Genomic DNA, 26169 nt, shown 5'->3' on the forward strand with positions numbered 1-26169 from the left:
TCCTCCTGCTTTTTCTTCTTCTTTTTTCCCTTCGTTTATTAAAATAGGGGGAGGAAAGAACTCAAGTTATTTGAAGAGACTTGTGGCTCTGGTGAGGGTGAGTTTCTGCCACGGTGGTGGCAGATCTCGGGGTGTTCCTGTGTCCCTGAGCAGGTTGCGTTCACCCTGTGCCGGGTACCAAATCTGGGAGAAGGTCGGAGGGCCGTGTCCTCCACCAAAGCACGGCGGTAGGCTGCTGTGTCCGCGTACCGCCCTGCAATCCCCCCAAACCATCACCCTCACCTCCATCTTCCCTAAGGTGTCTTTGGGAAGCTCTTGTCCCTGATCTTCGCCACAGCTGTCTCTGAAGGGTGGTGGAAAGGTGGAGCATCCTCACGAGGTGTCGGACTCTTCACTGTGGAGGAAAAGGGGTTCGTCCTCCACGCAGGTCACCTGGGATGGTGAGGGCTGAAGAGGGGATTTATTTGCTCCAGCCTCCTCGGCGCTGGGGTCGTGAGTCCTTGCTGTCGTGATCCAGTTGGTTTTTATTTGCTTCGGCAACTGTCTTGCTGTCCCAAAGCTCAGGACTTCTACATCTGGGGTTTTAATAAGCCCAACAGAAAATCTCAGCCTCTTCCCTTTCTTACTCTCACTGCTAATTTTTCCACTGAACCGCTCCTTCCTTTGAATCAGAAGAGAAAAAAATCTGACATCCCTGGAGCCTGTATCATCCAAAGTGTTTCGCTAATAATTTTGCAAACCTTATCAAGTCTTGGTGCCAGCTTCAGATGCACACAGAAGCTAGGAGAGCCAAGTCAGAGGTGACCTCTCCTCTCCCACCCCTTGGAAGCCGGCGTCCAACACACCCAGCATCCAGAAACAGATTCCTGCCGAGACGCAATCCGTCGTTCTCCATTTATTTTTATGTCGCTCCTCAGCTTTGAAATTAAGCACCGCTGAGTTGAGGCAGAGTTGAACCTGGCGTTGATGAGCCATGAAGGTTTCAGTCACCGCCCTCTCCCAAGACCGTTGTGCTGCTTCATCCCATGGCATTAAACTTGGCTGCAGAAGCCCAATTCTCCGAAATTGCCGCCGAGCGGAGCAGAGCGGAGCATGCCAGCCTGAAAGCACAGCGTGGTGCGTCCAGACTCGGAATGAAGTGGGCAGGGGCTGGTGGTTTTAAAGCTGGTTTGAGCTCGTTTTGGACAGCGGGATTTTTTTAGGAAAAAATTTTTTACAATGAGGGTTGTGGAACACTGGCCCAGTTGCCCAGAGAGGCGGTGGATGCCCCATCCCTGGAAACATTCCAGGCCAGGTTGGCCGGGGCTCTGAGCAACCTGATCTGGTTGGAGATGTCCCTGCTCCTTGCAGGGGGGTTGGACTGGGTGGGCTTTGAAGGTCCCTTCCAACTCAAACCATTCTGGGATTCTATGATTCTATAAAACGTAGAGGCATGGGGCTCTATTTCATCCCTGCTCTGATTTTTCCTCGTGTTGTCGCAAAGAAAAGAGATTTGCAGGGAAGGAACGGAGGAGGGCGTGGAGGCTCCCCAAGGCTCCGTGTACATCAGGACGATGCTCTTTGCTCTCACCTGTCATCAATGAGCGCAGGTGGGTAAGGAGCCAGAGAGGTATTTGCCATGCAGCTTTTCTTTCCACAAGACTTAATCATCTACGGAAAGAGGGGAGGCAATTTTTAGTCTTTACAAAGCAACAAATTTAATTCAACCAACCTCCGGAAAGCCTGGACTTTGGGTTAGACTGGGTGTTTTCTCCTTATCCAAGTAAAAGTTGGGGTTTGGAGCAACTCTTGGATGGGTTACACATCACTGGTTCGTAGTAAAATCGTCTATTGCTGTGGTGGGAGCACAAACATTTGCTTTTTTTCCCCATTAATTGGAAGAGGGGTGGAAAGAGAGATGTGCAAATGAGCCAGAGCTCCACAGCTAGCATGCTTACCGTTCTGGTGAAAGCAGTTTGCAGAAGTTTCCGTGTTTCTCCATGGGGGTTTTGGTTACTAAACTAATTAAGCAGCAACAAGGCAGAAACTGGGGTGGCAGAATGAAAACTCGGAGACATTTTCAAAGGTGTAAGAACAAGTAAGTAGGGGGAGATCTTCTAAGATGACCCATGGAACCTGCTGAGGGGTTTACAGGCTGGTGGTGGTGCTTCAGGACCCGAGTGTTACCATCGGTTAGAGGTGGGCTGAGCTCCCAGTGTTCCCTCCTGCAAGGAGCAGGGACATCTCCAACCAGATCAGGTTGCTCACAGCCCCGGCCAACCTGGCCTGGAATGTTTCCAGGGACGGGGCATCCACCACCTCTCTGGGCAACCCGGGCCGGTGTTCCATCACCCTCAGTGTAAAAGATTTCTTCCTTATATCTAGCCTAAATCTGCCCTCTTTCGGTTTAAATCCGTTAGCTCTTGTCCTATTGCTACAGGCCCTGCTAAGAAGTTTGTCCCCGTAACCATTGGTGTTTCCCTGATGGCTCCTGTTGCCTCAGGAGCCCCTGGCTCATCTCCGTAAGACTTCAAGTGCCCTGCTGCGTACCCAGCACATCTCAGAGCAGCAGGCTGAGGGCCCTCGCTGTTACCCTGTCCCTCCGACCTTGGCAAGCCATCCCACAGCTTGTCACAGGCAAGCCTGATATCTCCTCCCCCTTTGAGCCTGGTTTAAAGCTCTGTCGATGACCCCCGCTAGCTCACGTGTGAAGACTCTCCTCCTGGTTTGAGAAAGGTGAATCCCATCCGACGCCAGCAAGCCTGGTGCCGTGTAGCTCATCCCGTTATCAAAAACCACAAAATTGCCGTGGTGACACCAGCCACAGAGCCATGTGCTCGTTGGGTGCTCCTGTTCGTTCCGGCGTTGCTGCCCACAACTGGAAGGAGAGAGGAAAAGATGACCTACAGCCCAGATTCCCTTACCACCCATCCTAAGGCCCTGAAGTCTCTTTTGATCACCCTTGGACTACGCGTTGGAGCCTCATCACCACCCACATGGAAGAGCAGTAATGAGTAGTAGCCTGAGGGCCGTACCAAGCTAGAAGCACGATCTGACCCTTCCTTCCCCCTCTCTCCACTCAGAGACCTTCTCGTGCATCTCCCAGAAGCCACATCTGCAGGGAACTGAGCCAAAACACGCTGCCGAAAGTGCTTCTGGCTGCTCTGGCGTCTGACAGGGAGAGAAACAACCTGCTCCTCTTCATCGCCCTGGTGAGGAGCCGGGGACAGAGCTCCACAAGCCCACAGCCTTCAGGACCAGGGCTGTTTCTGATCTCACCCCTCCGATGGCCAGCGATGCCGTGGGAGGGTGGGATTTAATATCTCCTGGTTCTCCGACACTTGAATTTAGTTTGGAAGCAGAGGTTTAACGGCGAGGTCTGGATTGTGACAGCTGATCACAAAGCCTCGTCGTGATGGGGAAGGAAAAGCAGAGCGTGGAGATAACTCCGCTGTCCGTGTTTCTCCATCCGTCCCACCGGCAGCTCGCTGGCTGTTTTATCACCAGCGCTGCTTTCCAGTCCGCAGCTGCAACGTGCCTCCGACAGCATGACTGGCAGTATTTCCACTGACACGCTCTCTGGGATCCCCGCTCCCACCAGAAATCATTTCCACTTCTCCTTAGGGAAAAAAAAAAAAAAAAAAGAGAAAGAAACAAAAAAGTGCTTTGAACATTTTTCGTGTCAGAGCTAATTCTGCAGCGCTTCCCTTTGGCTACCATCCGCTGTGTCCGCACTCGACGCAGAAAGCTGACGTTTTAATAACCGCAGCGAGATGCATCCACCCCGTCAGCACGTTAGCACCGCTGGTGTGGAGATAACAGGCGGTGGATTCTTGTTTCTGCCTCAAACTTCCTCTCGCAGCGGTCGTACATCGGCTGCAGGATTTCACTTGCGCTGCGTCTGCGGTCTCGGCGTGATGGGACACCCTTGGTCCCCACCGGGTCCTGCCTGCCGGTCTCTCCTCCGATCTCCAGAGATGCCCCAGGCTCTGCCCTGGGGGCTCCGGAGGTTGTAGGACCTTTTCTCTGGGAACTGGGGAAAATCACTTCGCCCACTCTTGCCTCTTCCTTCGGTGTTTGTCCGTATCTGATGTCCCTGGTTGGAGGAGGGAGTAGGGCTCAGTTTTGTTGTATGTGCCCCAAAAAACCATACCCAGACTTAGAGATGTGGGTCAGGCAAAGCTCCCTCTAGGTATTAGAGATTCTTCTGCTCCAAAATCTCTTCACCCTAAATTTGTAGTGATTTTCAGGCTTGAAGCCAGGTTCTACGACTCGGAGCAGGGATGCCCTAACCAGCCCCGTGCTTCACCCCGTATCGACCAAACCAGCACGCGCTGTCCCGACGCGTGGACAGACCCTGCCACCATGGGAGTCCCGAGGTCTCCTTCAAGGCCAAGTCTCCTCTGAAACCCATGGCCATCTGGCCCTGGACTGCCCCCCCCACCAACTTTTTGGGTGCTGGCCTTGGTTGAGCGGCCAAGCAGCAGGGAAAATGCATCAAACCTGCAAGGTTTTCACAGCACTTTTCGGCTTCAACCGGCTGGAACTCTCCCAGGAAATTTTCTTTGTGTCGGCAAAACCCCAGCTGCCGAAAGCGCCCGCGCAGTGCGGGGAAGGAAACGGTTTTGACAAGGGTCTTCAGTGTGGCCCTAACCCTCAGGCCTCGCTCCCCCTCAGCATCCTCAGCTGCTTCGTGCACGCGTGAAAACAAATGGGATTTTTGAGAGGAAAAGATGGAACATTTCTGGGTTTGACCTTGGACTTGCTTTGTTTTTAGGAACCAACTTGAATTTCACTCGCTACTTTTATATAGATTTTGTATACCTTTGTTTTCTAGATATTTTTTTCCACCCAAAATTGGCAAGAAAACATTCAATTTGCCTCTAATCCATTTTCCTGTGATTTCTGGTTTGGTTTTTTTTGTTTGTTTTTGGTTTTTTTAAGTTGCCAAAAATAACTCACAGATGTTCATGGCATGAACAGAAGTCTGAACCGCCGCCCTCCCTCCTCCTCCATCTCCCCTCCTCCTGTGCCCTGTGGGATGGGGCAGCACCAGCTGCCCCATGGTTATTTCCACCCACCCGGGTTACGCACTGGCCTCTCGGCATTAGCGGCTCCACGTGCCACTAATTGCGGGTCCAATTATTCCCATCCCTGCTACATCTTGCCATGCCTCCCTCCTCCTGTGCTGGCACCAGCTTGGAGCTAAATCTTCCCCAAATTTATAGAATCTCAGAATCACGGAATGGTTTGGGTTCAAGGGACCTTTAAAGGCCACCCAGCCCAACCTCCCTGCCAGGAGCAGGGACATCTCCAACCAGATCAGGTTGCTCAGAGCTCCATCCAACCTGGCCTTGCTCCCAAAGCTTTGCATGCGTCACCCCCGCGCGCGGCACAATCAGCCCCAGGGCTTGCGTGGGTCTGTGTCCCCTTCCCGCACGGCATCGATGTCCCTCTGCCAGGCTACGTCTCAGCAGAGTTGGTTTCTCACTCGCTAACCCTCCTTGCTAGGCAGCACATAAAAGATGGGTTTCTAGCCAAGCAGAGGGCATCTGAGTCCCACCGGCTCTGCCAAACTCCCCGAAACATCCCCCCGTTTCTTCCAGCTGCGACATGGGACCAGTGAGCTGGGGAGATGCACCGGCATGGACATGTGGGCACGGATGGCCCGGTGTGGCAGACAGGAGCAAGGGCATCAGGAAAATGTGTGTGTGCTTTATTCATGGATATGTTTGACCATTGACATGTACAGAAGAGATAAGTACAGGTTAGACCCCAGTTGTAAAGCCAGGTACCAACCGTCCTCCCCTACGCGCGCACCACGCAGACGCGCGCCCGCGCGGTATTTAGCGTCACCCGTGGCGTTATTGCTCCAGCACCCGCTCCCCGCCGTGGCGTCTCCCTCCCTGCTCGCGCTCTGGCTTTCACGATGATGTGGTATGTGTCCAAACACAATATTTCCCGGGCTTTCAGGGCCACCAAAGCACTGGGAACGATGCTGAGCAGCCAAAAAATAGAGGTTGGTGGCTACAGAATATTTGGCTGGTTCTTCTTTTTCTTTTTTTTCCCCCATGGCTCTTTTTTGTGCTTATGAAAGTCCCCAGGCAGGGAGTAACTCCTAAAAAAATATTCTCCCTGTCTTTCTCTTGGCTCGCTCAGTCTTTTGCCTTCACAAGCAGCTGCTATGACTTTGGTGGTTGGTCAAGAGGCTCAGAAATGAAGATCCAGGGTTCACGTCACAAAGTTCAACGGAGATGAAATGTCGTTAAAAAAAAAAAAAATTTACTGACTTTTCACAAGGGAAGAGACATGGCCTGCGCACGCACGGGTTAGTGAGCGCATGGGAATGTAATCGAGCGTCCTGCTTCCAAAAGGGCTGCTCAAAAGCCATCCTTTTTTCACAAAATTTGATTTGTGAATGGGCTTGGAGGGAGAATTGATATTAAGTATTGGCAAAAAAGGTGAAATGATCGGGAAAAGTCATGCAGATATGGCAATTATTATTTTTTTTTTAATTCTGGGAAATATGACCACGCATCCCAACCCTGTGGCTCTTTCCTGCTGGGTGAGAGGATCATTGCTCTGTGCCTTGCTCACTTCATTTCGAAGCACCCCCTGACCATGGGGAACCCGCCCCAGGGGGGCAGGACCTGGTCTGGAACAGTGCTTGAAGGATGCTGTGTCGAAACTCATAGCGCAGGACGCAGACTGAGGACAGGGAGTGCGTTTTCAGACCTGCAACCTCAACTCTACAGATGCTTTGAGGTTCCTCAACCAAGGGCACAAGGTGGAACCCCTCTTTCCATTAACTCACTGCGCGATTTTTGCAGGGATGCCAACAGACCGTTGCCATGGGTTTTGACCTTCTCACGCAATGGCTCTGTGATATGACCCATCACCTTCTGCAGCCTCGAGGCACTTTTGGCTGTTGCTCTGCCATCCTCCCAAAACTGAGGACTTGAGAAGACACCACAATCGAAAATCTCTTTGGCCTGTGGTGCTTGGAAACAATTAGCGTCCCAAGGAGTCTTTAAAGCAAGATGAAAATCCAGGGGAGATGATGGTGTCTACCATTGAAATTGTTAAAAATCATTTAAGATAAATCTGCCAGAAAGCGTAAACAGGTCATTGGTCCTGCTGTGGGACATGACAATGGACTATGTAACCTCTGGAAGTCTCCTCCATCCCCTCTAGTAGGAGGAGTAGGAGTAGGAATCTCCACATCTGTTTCTCACACCATACTGAGGGAGAGCTGAAGTGGGGTTGCCAGTCATCCTGACCACCTAGGAAAAGTCTATCATCTCTGTTGGCCATCAGTCAGAGAAGGAAACGGCAAAGTGGCATTTCAGCAACACCACCCATGAGTTGTGAGAGATGCGGGAGTGGGTACTCATGGAAAGCAGCTGACACTTGCATGCCCATCCTACCCAGAGACTCAGCCCAGGCAAGAAGATCAAAGGCTGGTGGAGTCAGGCTCGCCGGGGCCAGATGTGTAGAAGAGCAGAGCATGACTACAGGACTTGAAGGAAGGCAGCAATTCACAGCATGACCTCATGAAGTTGAGGTAGTTCCTTGCCTTTGAAGGGCTGAGCATCAGGGTTGGATCCCTTTCTCACCTGTGGCTCAGAGGACACAGGTTTTGCAGAGCTGCAGCTAGTTGTGGTGCACAAATGGCTCCACGGTCTCTCAGAGGACACCGATGCCTTGGATAAAGGTGAGATGTTCACAGCAACTCAGTGCATGGCCACGGGAGGTGAGGGGGACTTCCCTACCTGTAGCGCTACCTCCCTGCCTGCTTTTCTGATCTGGGTGAGCCTCTTGGCAGTGAAGGGTTCACGTGCAAGTTTCAGTTCAGAGCTTGACCTGGCCCCCTGCACACAAGACTTGGATCTTGGCGTGTTCCTGTGGATTAGGACAACGAGGTGCTACAGCCCTGAGGACCTCAAGGAGAGAAATTTGAGTGGGAGGCAGCCAGGAGGATTTCTGTGCATGTCTGTTTTACATATCCACAGGTGTTCATTTGAAAACAAAGAGTGGTTTCATATTCGACCAAAACCCAGGAAAGTTGCTGCAGTTTCTCAGCAACATCTGAAGCAACAAAGCGATGAAAGGTGTTCTGCAGGGAATGTGAATGAAGAGCCCTGGACTTTGCTGCATCAGCTGCTGCTCAGCCTTTCTATGCAGCCAGGTGCTAAGGAATTAAAAATGTTCCTTGAAGGAGCACAAACCAGGGAATAAATGGGCTGCCGCAAAGCCTAGGCCTAAATACTGGGGGAGAATCTGGAGCTACTCCTGTGCCTCCTGTGATAGTCCACAGCGTTTATCCTGGGAAACCTTCTCACCCTTCCTTCCCATCTTCTTTCTTGGCTTGCTCTAATGAGTGTTCAGACTGGCAGCCATCAGCTCACCTCCCTGAGGGTAGACCCCTGAATGCTCAGGTAGCCCAAGGTCACGCATCTGCCTCCTTCTCCCCTGAGAGACCAGAGAGGCATTTGTCCTCACCCTCCAGCTGGGCTCTGGTTGCAGCTCAGTAGAGTGGCTCACCTCATCAGCTTTCACTTAAACCACGTCTTGGCTGAGTAATTAGCACTCGGCAGGGAGCAACGTCCTTCACATGCTAACCTGGATGCAAGCAATTGCCTCCACCAGCTCTTCAAGGAGGGGAACCGTAGCAATCCACTCCCAACCCAAGACGTGATTCATGACTTGGTCTTTCCACAAACTGGCTGGATATTTATGTCCCAAGATGGTATCTAGCAAACCTTTTCTATCCTTGCATATATTCCTTGCGTAACTACTGAAACCTTCTGACTGTCTTCAGACCCTCTACCTCTCTGCGAGACCAGCGGATACACGAGTAGCACGTGGGAATGGGTTGCATGGGGTTGGCATCAAGTCCTGCGCATGGGCTCACGCGTTCGTCCTGCACGGAGGAAGGTTAGCTAGGGGTGGGATAACATGGGCCTCTGATTGTTTGGACGTGACAAAAAAATACCTACCCCAAATGCTTTACAGGACCGGTGAACAGAGATGCTAGGGTTGGGACACGAAGAAAGCCAGCCATAAACAAAACGCAACACACGTGTTTCTTCCTGAACACCATCAATACATGACACATGTTTCTCTAAAAAGGAGAGTCCAAGGGGTAGGTGACAGTTTGGAGATGCATGCTGGTTGCATGCTGGCCATGGTTTCAAGGGGGTGGATTATTCCTGCCAACCAGTTCACAGCATGGTCACTTGGTCCCCCCTAGAGGTGCTTCAGGTTCCTCTCTGGTGAACAAAACCAACCGCCTTCTCACTGAAGCTCTTGTTTCTTCACTCTGAACCAGGTGGGCTGCCCTTTGGGTCCTGAGGAACCCTGGAGACAGCCTGAACTCCGCATTGCTTGCCGTGACCTGTCAAGAGCCCTCCCAACATGAGTCAGAGCTTCAGGAAACCTCCTGACAGCTTCTCCATCGAAAGTCTTTCCCCTTTTGGCTGGAGCAGGCAAAAGCATTTCCTTTGCAGCTCTAATTTCCTGGGTCAACTCTCTCCTTCAGCTTTTCCAAGGGAATTGTCCATGGCTTTGACCCATCCGCAGAGAGCTGGAGAGACAACAACCAAGCTACGGGGTAGAAAGGTGGCCAGGACCGAGAATGAGCTGGTTGTCGACAATGCTGATTGTATAAAATCAAATAAATTGGCAGACGGATGAGCAGGAGGAAGGGATGCCCACATGTTCACCTCTCCTTCCCATCCCCTCCATCCTTCCCTCCCTCCCCCCAAAAAAGTTATTGGTCTGGTGGTTTTGTAAAGAAACCAACACAAAGAGAGTCTCTGCCTGGAGTGTGCCCGCCCTGCTTCACAGCATGAAGAGGCTCAGCACGGCAAGAGCGGTGAGAAGCCACATCTGCAGCGGAGAGGCCGCCCAGCGGGAGGAAGCTGCTGGGCTGGAGGTCCCTGATGACAAACGAGTGGAGCCCCGCAGGAGCCTCTCCTCTCCGGCCACCTGCAAGAGAAAGGAGGCAGCACAGGGTGAGTGGTGTGGTTGTTCTCCAGCTTGGTCCTTCTGAGGCTTTAGGACTTGGGGGTTGTGCAGCCTTCCTACGTGTGTGCACGTGCAGAGGGAGCCAGGGCCAGGCTCAAGACCTCAACTCTAGTCTGGAGATCAGCTTAGCTCTGGTGGAGGTGGTGGTGGAGGTGGTGGTAGCGCCATGGCAGGGTCACCTCATGGGCACTGCACCGGGTGTGCAGCCCACAGGTTTGGACACTGGTTGGAGGTGTCTTTGTGTGAAGCGGGTGCCTGAAGGTCCTCTCTGGTCAATGGAGATCCCTGCAGCTTGTGGAACCACTGCTGGCCAACAGCTTGACCTGGTGGAGATGTCCCCTGGATGTTGAATACATCTCCACGGGGCTGGTAGACATTTCACCAAGCAGCAGCTGGGAACCAGGTGGCTTACTCCAAAGCACAGCGCATGTGTTTACGTGACTGACTCCCACCCTGGGTGCCTACCCCCTGTAGACAAACCGTGCCGTTGTCCTTTTACAGTGCGTTGATATCTGTGGCTGATAATTCGCTTTACTCGCGACCTCTATTTGCGTTAGTTGATAACTGAGACAATGTAGAGCCAAGGCTCCGCACTGCTGTGAAGACAGAAAGCAGATGGACTAAATGGTCCATCATAGCTTTCCTCCTCAGGTCCGGCACACCAACCTCACTAAACATTGAACAGGATCTGGATTTGAAGTTGACTCCAAAGTCAAGACCCAACTCCCCGGTTTCTCTTGCATTGTCAGTGGGGACCACGCTCCAGTAGCACTCACGTCTCAGCAGAGGGATGTGCTGCTGTCACATGGAGGTTGGCGATCTGGTAGGGCCATCCCTGACTACAGTTGCTCCCTCCAGCTTCCCACTTTCTGGTGGCAGCAGCAGTTGGCTATCTGGGCTGGAACTGTCAGTGATGAGGGATGTTCACAGCTTCTCCGTCACTTCCAGGTGATGGCCTGAATAAAGCTCTCAGGGCAAGGTCTGGACCTCAGGCCACCACCTGGGTTGCACCAAGGTCTGAGGAGCACCGTCCGGAAGCAACTCGTCCTGGGTGCAAAGTTTATGGCCTGATGAAAGTATGTCTGTGCTGTGCATGGCCACCAATACCCCGAAAGGCAGTGAGGGGGGCTGAGACCACATTTCTGCACCTCTCAACCTGCTCCTCTGTGAAAACAGAATGGAGGGACATGAATCAGGTGTTTTCTCAGCAAAAGAAACGGGGAAGAAGCTTAAAAAAAACCTCTGTGTGGAAGCTCCCTGAAGGGATCGGCCTGCCCAGCGCAAAGCCCACGCGCAGTCCTTGGGGTCTGTTAACTGGCAGCTTCTGTTACCTGAAGGTTCAGCAAATCAAGGTCCCTGTTAATTATTCAACACAAAAATAATTCAATCTGAAAATTACTCTGGTGGGTGAGAAATCAAGGTCATTGCTCTTTATTTAAAAATAAAATATTTAATGCCTTCTACTGCCATCATCAGTAAATTCATCTGTTATTTGTTTTAAAATAATTTCAGTTTAATATTACTTTGGTACTAACGATTTTCTAATGACTAGAACCTTTCAGATGAAATTTGCCAATGCTTAGCAAACCTTAGCGGTTAAGCCTCAATGTTATCACCTCCAGGATCTTCATCTAACAAGGGGCTGTTAGGTGGCTAACCTGTGTCCCGGGCGCTGAAATGCTCGTCTGAAGGCATGCGACTGCCCTGCAGGAGGGTGAGGAGCCAAACCTGTGGTCCTGGCTCCCCTTCCACACTCCTGAAAAGCCCATGGATGTTCCCAGTACCTCTGAAAAAAAACCCCACATCTCTCCGTAGCACCCATGATAGAAAAGCTACGGTGACCAACGGGCAGGAGGGCAGAGTCATGGATAGGAATGTCTAGCCCTGTGCTTGATGCGGATGAAGAATATGTCCGGGCATGAAGAAGAAGGTGAATCAGAGACTCCAGGACATGGAGGGGAGGTTGGATGTCCACACATAGCGGAAATGACACAGATGGAAGAGGGAGATGAGGTGAGGAGGGCTGGAGGGCGTGGAGGAGGTATAGACACGGCCAACCAACTCTTAGGGCCAGGTCAGCCCTCTCCTACCTTGGTGGGCTGGAGGTGCTCGAAGATGTTCTCTCTGAGGGTCGCCACAGCTCTGTTGGCGTTTCGTTCCTGCTTGTACATCTGTGTGGTGGGGGGGATGGATGGGGCCACGGCTGCGTTCAGGTGGGTCCCATTGCCAAAAGCCAGAATGGCGTTTTCTTTGTGAGGGAAAGAGATGGAGAAAAGTGTTGTCAGGGGAACATTTCCAAGGGAAAGCACATACATCCCTTCTCCAGCTTCCTTTGGCTGCATCACCCAAATGTATGCCCAAGGGTCTTCAGAGCTCCTTTGTGGAAAGTACAGGGAGACGAACACCTACAGACTCTTGAGGACCAGGGCATCTTCATACCCTCACTTAGAGAAAGCCTCACTGGCTTGTGGGCAATGCTGGAGCAACAATGTGCCGGGCAATACTTACGGAGACAGATATTGTCGGTGAAGAGGTGCAGAAAGCTCTCACACTCTTCCTGCCGGTTGCCGCTAGCGTTGCACGTGCACCAGGGAGCTATGCTGGAAGTTGAGTTGTCGATGTAGTTGGGTGTGATGGGGCTGCCTGCCGGGGGGGAAAGATGGAGAAGTGTTACCACGAGGTTATAACACAGCCCCACAGGTCCCAGGGAGGAGAAGGCGGGCAGCCACAACCCTTTTGTTCACCCCATCACCGACAAAGCCTTCAGTCAATTAAATCGTGCTATTGGTTCAAGGAATGGGCAGCCCCTAGGAGCTCAGGTTCCCTAAAAACATTCAAAAATTGCATGTGAATGTGCGTGAAGGTTTCCACGCCGTCACTGAAAAAGTCAAACTCAATCTCTCCAGAATGGTCACAGACAAAAACAAGGATTAAATCAGAATGAAATCTTGACCCAAAGCTGTCAATCTATTCCATCCATCAGGATGGACTAAGTCCAATGGCCACTGGCACTTCTCTTTGGACTCTGTATGTGCTTGTGCTAACAGCTGCCAGCTGGGTCTCTGCACCATCTGGAAACCCAATTTGACATCCTCTGAAGTCAGCAAGATGGCAATGGATGGTGATTTCCACAGTGGAATCACTGGTGATGCCATCAGGCAACCACTGGTGGAGCAGATGCCCTGGGATGGCCCATCTATTTCCACCTGAGAGAGAAGCTGAGATCTTGCAGCAGCCCATGGTGTACGGTTTTTCTGTTACCCCATGCTCACGGCTTAGGCTCCTTCTCCAGCATCTCCCCGAGATCCCAGCTCAGCTCTCCACCTTGCTGTCCTCATAGCTTTTAGCTGGCCAAATTAAGAGATGTTTCCTACCCAGTAGAGGTGTTTCCCACCCAGAAGAGATGTTTCCTACACAGAGAGCGGGAGAGACGCCAGCCCAAGGACGTGGCCTCTTACCGATGATCCCCGTATAGGCCAGCAGACAGGCAGCGTAGCTCTCCCGCCGGCAGCCACTCACAGCCTGGAGGGATGGCTGGCAGTTGAACTGGAACTCTGCGTAGCGGGACCTGACGGAGAGAGAGCGCGGAATGGCAAATATTAGTAGATATTTGGCTCAAAAAGAGACACTGGCAGTGTTTGCAGAAGAGTTTGCAAAATCCTTCGCTGCTGAAGTGGTTGGAATGAATGCCATTTTACACTCTCCAGCCCCCCACAACAAACCCAGAAGTGGGTTTTGTCCCGCTGAGAGGAGACATGAAATAGGTGCTGTAGGCGATGTTTTACAGGCTTCCTCTGGGACAGCAAGAAAGGTCCAGTCTTGGAAGAAATGTTTGTTTTCTGATGTGTGGAGCTGGTTTTCAAGGGAAGAGCTGTTGCAGACAGCAAGGGAATTCATTCTCTATCACCATTATCCGACTCTTGGGTAAGAACTTCCCCTAGAGACCTAAGCCTTCACTTTGGGGATGATTTGCTGGAAGGGAGAATCTCTCTGGGCCAGCTCCTTTGTCTACAAAGATTATGCTCTAAATGTAGCCGAGGTCATCTTCAGATTAAGGGAAATGCCCAAAGGCTCAGATACAGAATGCTTTAATCATCATTGGGCTGCTGCCACATCAGGCACCCGTTCTTAGAAGAAGGTTGGACTCTGGAGCTTGCAGAGCAAGAGGTGTGTGAGGTACGGCTCTGACCACAGACCATTATGCCTTGGTTTTCACGTTGTTTAGGTCAAAACACCAAATGAAACTGCTTGGTGCAAAGCAGCTCTGAGTCATGCACTGGGCTTCTTGGGACTGTCTTGGATAAACTCTGTAAACCATGCTGCCACCAGGTTATTTGCCACCTAATTCTTTAGGAATGAGTCAGTTTTTGGCACATAGGCATCTAGTGATGTTTGGACATTGTAGGGTATCTACGACAACCACATGAGGCTTTCAGGTAGGACATGGGACCTACTGGAGATTCAGATCCATCTGAACAGGCATCCTATGGCCATCCTATGGCATCTCACATGGTGCTTGAGCGGCTTTGGAAACTCAAACAAGCCCTAGCACTGCTGACACTTGAAGGCACGGCCCTTTAGATGACAACCTACAGCGTCCGAACTGTGAACTGGGTACCTCAAAAGTTTGCTGTGCCTGGGCAATCTCAGCAAACCTGAGCATGTTGCTCCTCCCAGACAACCTCAGGACATTTTGTCGGTGCCCCTGGTCAGCGTCAGCAGTTTGACTTGTGCTTTCCTGCCCACTTCTCTCCTCCTCCCCAGTCTTCTCCTTCTTTCTCTTCTTTGTTCCCATGTTTGCCCCATATAAACCCCTTTGTCCAGCGCCATGGTGAGGCAAACTCTTCTTGCCCAAAATTTTTACTGTATTATTTAGGGACTGCAAATTTTTATTCGATTGCAAATTTTGTATTTGATTTGATGGCAAATTTTTTATTTGATTGCAAATTTTGTATTACTCCTGTTGGTAGAGCCCACCCCTCCAAGCTGGGACATCTGTGTGGTTACAGCTGTGGAGAAGCTGCGGGAGGACGAAGCAGTGCAGGCAGCGTTAGCCCTGGAGTATTTTCCTCTGTTTCTTTAAAGTGCCGTGATTTGTTACTGGCTCTCCTCGTGGTTTCTGCACTGCTGGCTTTGACCGGGTCACACGTCAACCCCTTGCTCCCGCCGTGTCTCTAGAGGATGTTTTATATTATATATTCAGAGACCAAGGAACCGGATAATTAACAGCTGTGCTGCTTGCAGGAAACCCTTTCCAGCCTCCTGGGAAGCAACACTCTCCTCTTTGAACCTCTTCTTCCCCACTGGACCCACTTGTCTTGTAAGGGAGAAGGCGGTACCCCTCCGTTTCGGGTTCTCTGAGTGGCTGGGGGGGAATCTGAGCAAGAGCTGGTGGGGCAGAGGGGCTTTGCATCTTTCAGGCTGAGCTTCAGGTGTGTAGCTCAGTTGTTCTCCTTCATCCACGTTTCTGGGGTGCAGAGGGGTGAGGGTGTTAGTACCAGCCTGACCTTCCTCTCACCTGCCTTTGTCAAAACATATAATGTATTTCATTTTAATTTAAAGATGATGTGCTGGTAGGAGATGGCTGCTGGAAGTTCAGCTCAGGAAGTCCCAAACCCCACAATAATCAGCGTCTGGGACCACACTGGAAGATGTGTCCTACACTTGCTTTTGTGCTCTTCTCCAAGTGTCTCCTTACGGCCACAGCTGGAGGAAGGACCTTGGGCTGGGACAACCATGTTTGGTGTGGTATGGCTCCTGTTGGGTTCTGACATCTCTTACTGACAGATGGGCTCCACACCTGGGAGCTGTATGTGGATAACCTTCTGGAATAGCAAAGACTTTTTGAGAAATAGAGTGGTGAAAACAGCACAGCTGAGGGAAAAAAAACCACGTAAGAGGTACGCCTCTGAGCGTGCACATTGAGATGTGTCTCTGCATGCATGGGGCTTAAATGGAAACAGGAGCAAACCACCCTGGCCGCATACTACGCGGTGAATCTGGAGTGAGGACCATGACTCTGAGACTCCTATTGCAGTCACTAGGACATCCAGCTTTGCAGCAGAAGGGCATGTTTTATATATAGATGTATGGTTAATTTTTCTAATGAAATAAAAGAAAACCATGGATTTGAGGTATCTACAGGTGCCTGTGACTGTTAGGATAGTTTGGGTGCTCCTGCAGTATGCTCTGGGCTAGGGGAGATAGATGGTGGGGAGACAAATCAGTGAAAGTGGCTGCAAGCACGCCACACCACACGTCCCTCCTTAGCTTGCACCTTCTTGGAACTATTTCCATGTCTTTCTCTGGGCCCAAAGCCAAAAACGCATAGAAAAGGTCTAAAAAAGCTCCAGCACAAACTTCTCAAATCTTCTCCTGTCTGTCAACATCTTCTGTATAGAGTGTGAGACAAGGACGTGGGTCATGGGAAGGAGCCGCTCAGGCAATGCCCTGTGTTGGTGGGTTGTGGTGGGATGGGTGCCTCCAAACAGGGTCTCTCAGGTGGGTGCATTGGCTCTGGTCACCGGGCTGTCACCGGTGGATGAACCCCAGGCTCATCCAAGGGACAGCTCTCCATGTCGGCTGCCCCGGAGTGTGAACCTTACCTGCAGACGTAGTTTTCCCGGCAGGCGTCCAGAGGCGCCAGGCAGTTGGGCTTCTCCTTGGACTCGTAGGAGCAGGCAGGAACGATGGTCTGCCGCCGGCGTTCGGCACAGGCTGTGTCGTCGCAGGGGCAGAAGAGCAGCTCGTGGGTGTACTCTGGCGGCACACGGTCGAAGAACTTGCGCAGAGCCTTGTGGCACTTGGAGCGGTTGCAGGTGTCGGCCCGGGCCAGGCGCCGGATGCAGAAGGAGACGTACTCCGTCCGCAGACGTTGGCACATCTCGTCCACGTTGCAGGCTTTGGCGGCATCCAGACACCGATTCACCTGGGTCACCTCGTTCTCAGATCCTGTGGGGTGGTGGGAGATGGTGATGAGGTTTTTGCTGACCAACCCACCAGCACCACCACCCCTTGCTGAGACCTTCATCCCCATCCTGCTCCCATCCATGGCCACCTTGGTGAGAACACTGTCCACTCCAGGAAGGCAGTAGCCAGGGTGAAGTCCACATTAGCTCACTGTGTTCCAGCTGGGCCAAATCCCTTCCCCACTCAACTTTCCCAAGAGGTGCCACAGACACAAAATGAACCTCACAGAAAGTGCATCTACTTATGGCCATGGCTGGATTCACCAGTGCGATGAGATCTCTTCTAATGAACCTTCTTCTTCGGAAATATTGCTCAAGATCAAACACTGAGTCAGCGGCAAAGCTGGGTCTCCTGATGCATGGGTGGTCTGCACTAATTCTTGTACCGCAGACTCTCTACCCTGTGCAATGAATTTCCTCAGGCTTCTGGACGGTCAAGTCTGTCATCCCAGGACCTTCCCAGCTAAGTGAGAGCTCTCTGGTTCTCAAAGCCCCATACAATGCTTTGGCTTCCTTCATCCGGGCCAGTCCTGCCCCATATGCCCATGTTCTAAGCAGTGACAATGCCTTCACGGGATGGGGATCAGAGCCACAATCCAACCTGATGCCCTGGGACCTTGATGCTCCCTGCACGTGAGCTCATGAGGACCTCTCCCCACACCCTTTGCAAGGTGACTCCTTTCACTGACTTTGGCTCTGCATTTCCACCCTCTTAAAGAAGAGAGGAACGAAAGTCCAGGGTTAGGAGGCTGGGTGGGAGAGCAGGGCTGTGCTGTGGGGACACAAGGAAGGTGGAGGAAAACCCACAGCAGGGGCAAAAATCAGGAAAGTAAAGCAAAAATGTTGACGATGAGTGAGAAACACACTGTCTTCAGTGGGCAAATGGAGGTCTCGTGAGTTTGTACGCCAACAACCTGCTCTGCAAATGCAGATAATAGGTGAGAGGGAACGGTATTTGTATGACACTGGGTTTAGGACTCATTCAAGGATGGATGCGGCTCTGTTTTACAGAGGGAGAAAACGCTACAGAGCCCCTGGTAGGAGTCAGCCGAAACATTAGACTCTGTCTGATGAGAGAGGTGAGATGAGGGACCTCCAAGCATGAGGAAGAATACAGATTTGAAGCACATTTTTCACCTCTCTGAATTAAGCCCATGACCTGAAGCACACCAGAAGGACTTTCTCCCCAGTGGAGAAGGATTTTTTCACAGAGGAAAAATCCCCAGAATGATGAATTTCCAACGCAGAATCAAGCCCTACCTTTGGCCGGGAGTTAAAACCAGCCAGTCACTGCTGACAAGTGTTAAAACATTGACAGTCTCTCCGACCACTTCAAAACTGGCTGCCCGCCGTCATTTTCACTGACGTTATTGGATTTTTCCTTCTCCGAGCATTTTCTTTTTCCCTTCCTGTTGTCCCCGCTGCTTACGGTGAGCTGGAAGTCAAATTCCAAGTTTTGCAGCTATTTTATGATGGGTGAAATTTCTGCGTGGTATGTTCCTATCACATAGATGATTCCCTTTAAAAATGCCCAGGGATTAATATTGTCAGAGCACCGGTTTACGCTGGGGAGCTGTCAGCAAATGTGTAGGAAACAGTTACTTGGAAGGATTTCATTAGCCACTCAGCTAATGAATCACAGGGAACACGCTAGTTTTTCTCCTCTTCCCACGCAACAACGGAGGATGTGCTTTTAAAAATCACCGCTACAATTAGAGTGGAGGGATACAATTCCATTTGTACAGTTTTAATAGTGGCTACATGTTATTTATGTAAAATTAGGTTAAAAACAGTTGTTGCTCTGACTTGGCATATGGTCACAGGGATGTTTTATATTTCAACAAGTTCTTGGGATTTTTGGTTTTTTGGTAGATTTGAAAGAGGGTCCTGTGGCAGTGCTGACCGGATGATGGTGGGCACTGGACAGACACAAGGCAGCAGGTCATAAGTTACGTTGTAGAAGGTGTTGATGAGTATAAATAGGGGAAAAAAAGGTTAAATCAAAAAACTTCATGTCCCTGGATAGGTCCTGAGTCCTTTGGTACATACCCCTGCTGCTCTGGCCCATTCATTTTGCTGCCCAACCAGTTTCGGTCTGCTTTAAAAACCTCATAATGCATTAACTGTGCATAAAAATCCCCCTCCCCAGATTTCGCCGTGCTCTGAAGAGCCCTCTAGGACTTTCAGTGAAAGGGGAAAAACTCTACTAGAGAAGGCCGTGACCCGGCAAACAGCTTTGTGCACGCTTCACCTTCCACGCTCAGATCAGTCAAGTGGAGGCAATAAGATGTGAGGTCAGGGAGTACCCCCCCCCTTCCCCTCACCACTCAGATTGTCGAGGGCAGATGGGTTAATTTGCTCCTGGACACTTTCACCTAACGAGTGCCTCGCTGTCGCAGGGACTGCAGACCCATCGGCTGCAGGGACGCGCTGCTCCCTGCTCGCTTGGGTGCACTCCAGCTGTGGATGCCACCCCAGAATCAGGTGGATGTTTGGGAAGAGCTGTATAAAGTATGAGAGAAGGACATGGGTCCTTGAAGAGCTGCAACAGGACTGCTGTTCTGGCACATCTGCCAGAGACACACAAGGAGGGTATTACCTGCTCCTGGACGCTTATTTTGGTAACAAAAACCGCTGTCCGTAAAGCTTGCCCGTGGCAGCGGTGCATAAGCAGAGCCGAACGCTGGTTGTGGTGGCAGCTGTGACGTTGGTGATGGATGGCTTAATAGCTACTGCACCGACCTTTTAACTGCTGAGCTGAGGGTTCACGCCCTCGAGGGGGTTAAAAGGTGTTGGGCAGCTCTGCTCATGTTATTAAGTGGATTACGTGACGCAGAGCAGAACATGGGTCTGGGTCCTGAGGTTGCCCTCAGGGCATGGGGTTAAAGGCTGCGGCTGGGATCAACCAGTAGGTTGGGTTGTCAACCTTTTTGATAGTTTGACCCTGTGACTGATGTGTGATCTAACCTAACGATACCCAAGCAGCCCCTGCTCGGCAGGGTGTCTGCATGGCACAGGTCATCCACCTGCTATGGAGAATCAGCCCGCCAGCTCATTGGAAGAAGCCTTCCTACTATGTCCCTCACTACCGGGCCTTCACAATGCGGACGTGAAAAAGCCAAAGAACAAAGATGACAAGTGCTTCTTCCTAGGACATGTTCTTCTACCAACAGCTCAGCACAGCAATCATAAGCTCCTTGGAAAAATGATTTCAAGATCACAGAATCACAGAACGGTTTGGATTGGAAGGGACCTTCAAAAGCCATCCAGTCCAACCCCCCTGCAAGGAGCAGGGACATCTCCAACCAGATCAGGTTGCTCAGAGCCCCGGCCAACCTGGCCTGGAATGTTTCCAGGGATGGGGCATCCACCGTCTCTCTGGGCAACCTGGTACAGTGTTCCACCACTCTCATTGTAAAAAAATATTTTCTTGATGTCTAAGTAATAAGTAATAAGATCTCAGCAATGGTTTGTGAATAGCCCACAAGAGGTCACAAAGGACTGCTTTGTTCATGGCACCTGATCCCACAGCCAGTTCCCTCCTGTTTGAACCAGTCAGTGTAAGACCATCTTCCCACCCACCTACCTGCGGTGATGGATGCCAGCCGGACGTAATCAAAGCCTCTGATGAACGGCTCGTAAGGGGACGTCTCCAGTACATTCATGCCTGGATTGAAAGAGAAGTTAATGAGAAGGCAACTGAGGCTCCTGAGGGATGTCCAAGACATACAGGGTTCAACAGATGCAGTGCAGGTTTGCTTGGTGGGTTCAAGGGCACATGTGCTCTAAAGGCCGTAAGTAAATGGATACGCAGTTACAGGAACTGGTGCAAGGCCATATACTTAGAGAAGGGAACAGGATGTAACTGGCTTTTTAAAATATATCACAGCTTTGGAGTAGGACAGCCACTCAGGGAACCGCTGAGTTGCAACTCTCTATAGCTCCAGACTTAGGCCCTTTTACAGGGATTGCCACCGAGGACACCGGACTGTAGCACGGGCTCTTGCTCAGGGGCAGAGTTCAAACCAGCAGCTCCCTACATACATGGGGTTTCCATCACCATTCTTGCTATTTCCCTCCCTGGGTCGATGGTCCTCACTGGGGCTGTGTGTGCGGCAGCACACACGCCTTCACGTTTATCAACATTGCTCCCCTTCTCCTTGTCAGCAGCCCTTTCGTACTTGGCGTAGAGGTAATGACCCACAGCTCCCACAGAAACTTCCCTTCACCATCTTTAAGATGCTAGGAAGCTAATTTTATCCAATCGGTGCTTCCTTTTCATCCGCTCAATGGTCTGTAATGCCCCGTCATCCTGATGGATACCACAGAATATTGTTGAAGCAAACAGCTCAGTTTTTTTGTTTTTTGTTTTTTTTTTATTAGACATTTAGATGGATAAGGACAGCAGCAGCAGATGTACTGGCTGGGATAAAAGGACTATCAAACCTCGTGCTCTGGGCATATGCTGATCACCGGCTGCGGTCAAGGAAGAAACGGCTCCCAGGGTACGCAGCCCTGTGCAATTACCACAGGTGCATTACACGGCAGCTTTTACACCTTCATTGAAATATCTCGCATCGTTACCGGCTGGAGAGGGGCCCATTTGTATGTTCAGCGTAGCAGTTTTATGTCCTGATGATATAGCACCTTATCAGAGAATTGTTATCGGGTTGTCATCGTGTTATTGTGTCTCCAAATGGGAAGGTGGCTAAACGCGGGCACGCTCAAGAGAAGCTGAGTAAATAGTATGCTTTGTAAATTCCCTGAGCACACACTTTCACAATTGATTTTATAAGAGGGCTTCTAGGAAGCTTTTTACAGCCTCCTGGGTATGTATGACTGAGAGACAAAGCCCTGCACGGAGCGTGTGGATTGGCTTCCCTTCTCAGTCAATTAAACATGTGTAAGGACTAGGAAACATGTGACTGTTATGAAATATATTTCCCCCAGGAAATTAAGGCAAGGAAATCAAAGGTTTGGGAGTGTGAATCTGCATTGCAAGTGAATTCAGCGCTTGAAAAAAATGTAGGGCTCAGGACTTGACAGGAGAGGAGAAGTAGGGCAGAGTTTTGGCAGTTTCTGAGAACAGCCCTCTCACGGTCATTCCCAAGTTGAACGTCCCATGTTGCTGGGCAGGAAGCCCGTCCAACCTGTCCATCCAGCAACCATCTCCTACTCTGCATCTGGAGACTCAAGCCTGGCCCCTGCCTGCGCCCCACGCTCCCTGCCATCCTCTCCTTGCACTTCCACCAGTGGTCTCGGAGCTGGGAGTCCTCCTGACTCCGCTGTCCTGCACAGCCACATCACTGATGGACTGTGGTCAAGGCTTTGGGCCATGAAGGTCAGTGGGGAAGGGGTTGCGACTCAGCTTGTGAAGATGAATGGAGAGGCTGGACCGCCACCTTTTCCCTGGGCTTCACTTCAGCCTGAAGAAGTTCACCTGGCAAGTAATTATGGGGAGGACTGGATCCTTGACGGTGCTGAGGTCTCTTGTTTCCCCAGTCAGTTCCTATCACCACGCTCTGCACCCTGCAAGCTGTGGCACCCAAAAGCTTTCCGGGAACTTGGTCAAGCCGTTCCCTTTCTGGCAAGTCTGTGCGTCGTAGTCTCCATCCTCTGTTTTGCTTGGCCTTTTGGCCTGTGGTATCACCCCCGCACCTTTCCTTTCAGCTTTCAGACAAAAGTGTTTTATTAATCTATTTCGCAGCCTGTGGCTGGAAGGTTCTGTTTTACTCCCCATTTTAATTTTCATGGTGCGTAAAATACTCACCAGCCTGACAAGGAAGAGTTATGGCCACTGAGGTGCACTTTTATGATGACTCTTAAAAAACGTCAAAATCCAAACTTACTAAATACTGGCTCTGGGAACACTTTAAAATCCAACTTGATGTCACCAGCCCCAAATCTTCCCTAACCCAAAGACACTGGTGCATTTGAGGGCCTCCAAGAGAGGGATTTTTTTTTAAAATTCATTATGTTTTATCCTCAGTGCCCATGCTTTGCATAGTGTTCCTGGAAAATCCATGGCTTCCATGGTCTTGATTAGCACACTTAGATGCAAAACATACCACGAATTTCCCCAGCAAAAGATCTCAAGGTATGCTGGGAATGTCATAAAAAAGAGGCCAGGTTAAAAAAAAAGAAGGATGTGTCTCAGGTTTTCAGGATTGCTTTCCCCGAAATGTCATTACTGTGGGGGTCAGTAGGAGGTCCCTCTCAAGAGAGGGAACAGAATACTACAGGAGTGACCTTTTTTGCAGCCACTTTGGTGCTGAGGACCTTTGTAGGAATACTCCTGAAATAATTCCCTTTTAGGAAGGTCATCAGAAACGAGTACCCCTCTCAACTGACCTTCCATCAACGTGTGGTGGATGCTCCAGTAGACACTCAGGCAGTGCTTCTCCTTTTTCATGCCTCGCTTGCACTTGCAGCCATACAGCTGGCTGGAGAGCAGGGCCGTCACAGTGCTCCGGCACTGGTTCTTGGCGTCGGGGCCCAGCTTGTTGGCTCCATTGCCTGCGATGCATTGACGGAGGGTCCTGAATTTGGCGCTGCAGATGGGGTCGTTGGTACAGGACTCGCCTGCTTGAAGGCAGTCCCTGCTCGAGCTGACAGCTTCCGCCATACCTTCTGCAAGAAAACCAGAGAAGGGGCGTGAGGGTGATGGAACAACCTCAGGTGGGAAATAATTTTGTCTGCCATGAGCTGGACCAGGCTGGGATGTCCATCTTCACACGCAAAGATGGAAATCCCTCTCATCACCATCCACTCTACAAGCAAGGACCCTGCTTTTGAAGGCTTTAAGTGTGCAGGTTCTTCCCCAAGAGGTCAACTGGAGGGTTTAAATGGCCAGGCTTGCCACTCCTACTGATGGATTGCCCATGATGGGGAGCACTGGCTGCTCGAGCGCGCTGCAGCACAGCTCAGCAGTGTCGCAGAGGAACAGGATTGGGTGAAAGGAAGTGGGAGGGATGTTAAGGAGATGAGACACAACCTGAGATTCAACACCTCAACCCAACATTCTCTCTCCCATTTTTCTGGGCCACCAGCAGCAGTGAGGTGCATGTGGCATCCAGTTGAGGAGCCAGAAGGAGAGGTCATCTCTCTCTTGGAGACCAGGTTCTTCCCGATTTCAGAGAGTGACCCTGGATGGGGTCAGCCTGGAAGTGGGACTATATGCGGCAGAAACTTGACCAGTTGCTGGTGCTTGCTCTTTCCTGCTTGAACCAAGACAGGCTCTCCAAGTCCTTTGCTCCCCCAGCTCTTTATCTCATTTCTCCCATCTGATGTTAGCAGCAGACCAATGCTATGGAGACCCCAGCCTCTCCCCCTTGCACATGATTTACATCATCTCTGCCTCCACCTCCCTGAAGCTATGAATGGCTCTGTGTGGGGTGTTTTGACATGGAGTCAGCCCACATCTCTCCCAGGAGTTGGCCCTTGTTCACTGTCACCAGCTCCCCAGGGCTCCCACCATTTTTGCCTTGGCTTTTTCCAAGCTTCTGTAAATCCTCTTCAGTTACCTGTGAAAATACCAAAAACACTGTTCCCCATGCTGAAAGGACAGAGGGTGGGATGGGAGGAAGACATTATTTCTATGTGATAGAGAGGAGACGGGGGTCAGCACAAGGCAAATTGCTCTCCTTCCAGCTGGTGCGATGCTCTGGAGCATGTTGGCATAGGTCAGGCATGACTGCACCCTGGCTTGAGGGAGTGATGAAGAGGGAAACCTGGTTTATGGAAGGGGAGAATCAGTCCCTGTGCCTATAATGTAATTTCAGATCCTGCTGTACTATAAAAACAGAAACTGCTGTCATGACCTTGAAGGAGGACTTCTCAAATACTTCCCAAAGGAACAGGAGTCCCTAACATAACTTGTCTTCCCTTTGGATAGGAACCAGAAGGGTAAGAACACCTTATCCTTCATGGGGTAGATAAGGTGGGGGCACTTTCTGGTTTTTGAGCCCCTCCAGGGTCTGATCTTGGTGAGACCCAACTCAGATAATAGTAGAAAATCCTCTCTCCTTAGAAAAATGTGGGGCTCTGATTTCCATCTCTGAGGCTTCAAGAGGCTATTGATCTCTGCATAACGTCCCTTTTTCCTCCTTCCACCTGCTACCTCTCTTGTCTTGAATTTCTGATCCATCTCTGCTGCCCTCCCAGTTCAGTGCTTGAGCCCAGTACATCCACTTCCCTTCCCTCACCAGTCACAGGGTGTTTTCTAAGAAGGAGCTGCTTCTGTTGCTCTTGATTAGAGTAGAAGGTAGCAGCTGGAGTTCAGATATTTCAATTATGTTTGTTACAAACTTTGGGTGCACCCACCAGGAGGTTTCCTCCTGAAATATCCCAACGGCATCTCAAATGCAAAACCTTTCATCAAACTCCAGACTGCTTCAAAGTGCCTCATGGCCAACATCAAGCTTTCCGTTATTTCAACCCTCACAACACTTCGAGTTTGAGTTCTCCTACCCCTGATTTATTCATAGACCTGGTTTATTCAGCACTCAAGGCTTGTTTGGATCTGCCAAATGTGGAGAGAGAAATTATTTCCAACATATAGGAAACTCTGCCTTGGGCTGTCATATTTTGAAGAACTCCAAACACACAGAACCAGTTTCCTTCAAATATCATTTGGTCTGCAATTTCACTGAGATCCATAAAATCATGGAATCACAGAATGGTTGGGGTTGGAAAGCACCTTCAAAGGTCATCCAGTCCAACCCCCCTGCAAGGAGCAGGGACATCTCCAACCAGATCAGGTTGCTCAGAGCCCCGTCCAACCTGGCCTGGAATGTTTCCGGGGATGGGGCATCCACCACCTCTCTGGGCAACCTGGGCCAGTGTTCTACAACCCTCATTGTAAAAAAAAATTTCCTAAAAGTAAAAAAAAAAATTTTTTTTTCCTAATAAATAGTCTCTGCTTTCAGACACTCCTGAATTTTCCATACACATATCTGACCAGAATCCATAGGGAAAAATAAAAAAGTTCTTGACTCATTTTGCCCTGGCTTTCTCCAAAGGATCTTCTCTGGACGAGGATAAAGCATGACAAGTTTTATTCTAGAAGAGATGACTTTGTCAGTGTCATGTCAACAGCTAGGAAAGTAGGTTAAAATAGAAATTATGACCCTCCTCCCTGCTCTCCGCTACATGAATTGCAGAAGATACTCCCCAGGACAGTTATAAACACAGC

At 50.6% G+C, this 26169-nt stretch overlaps 1 protein-coding gene across 1 annotated transcript in view; it reads right to left on the reverse strand.

The window, feature by feature from the left end:
* Window positions 1–7936: 7936 nt before the first annotated feature.
* Window positions 7937–26169, reverse strand: part of GFRA4 (GDNF family receptor alpha 4) — a 71588-nt gene continuing 53355 nt past the window's right edge. Inside the window, exons 2-8 of the mRNA XM_086747575.1 lie at window positions 23328–23606; window positions 20563–20643; window positions 16614–16959; window positions 13467–13576; window positions 12517–12651; window positions 12099–12256; window positions 7937–9969 (exon numbers count right to left, since the gene is read on the reverse strand). Coding sequence (XP_086603701.1) covers window positions 9823–9969; window positions 12099–12256; window positions 12517–12651; window positions 13467–13576; window positions 16614–16959; window positions 20563–20643; window positions 23328–23606 — 1256 coding nt within the window. The 3' untranslated portion in view covers window positions 7937–9822. The remainder of the gene's footprint in view (window positions 9970–12098; window positions 12257–12516; window positions 12652–13466; window positions 13577–16613; window positions 16960–20562; window positions 20644–23327; window positions 23607–26169) is intronic.

Source organism: Chlamydotis macqueenii, chromosome 4, assembly GCF_036417535.1.
Source record: "Chlamydotis macqueenii isolate bChlMac1 chromosome 4, bChlMac1.mat, whole genome shotgun sequence".
In the NCBI taxonomy this organism is placed as follows: Eukaryota; Metazoa; Chordata; class Aves; order Otidiformes; family Otididae; genus Chlamydotis; species Chlamydotis macqueenii.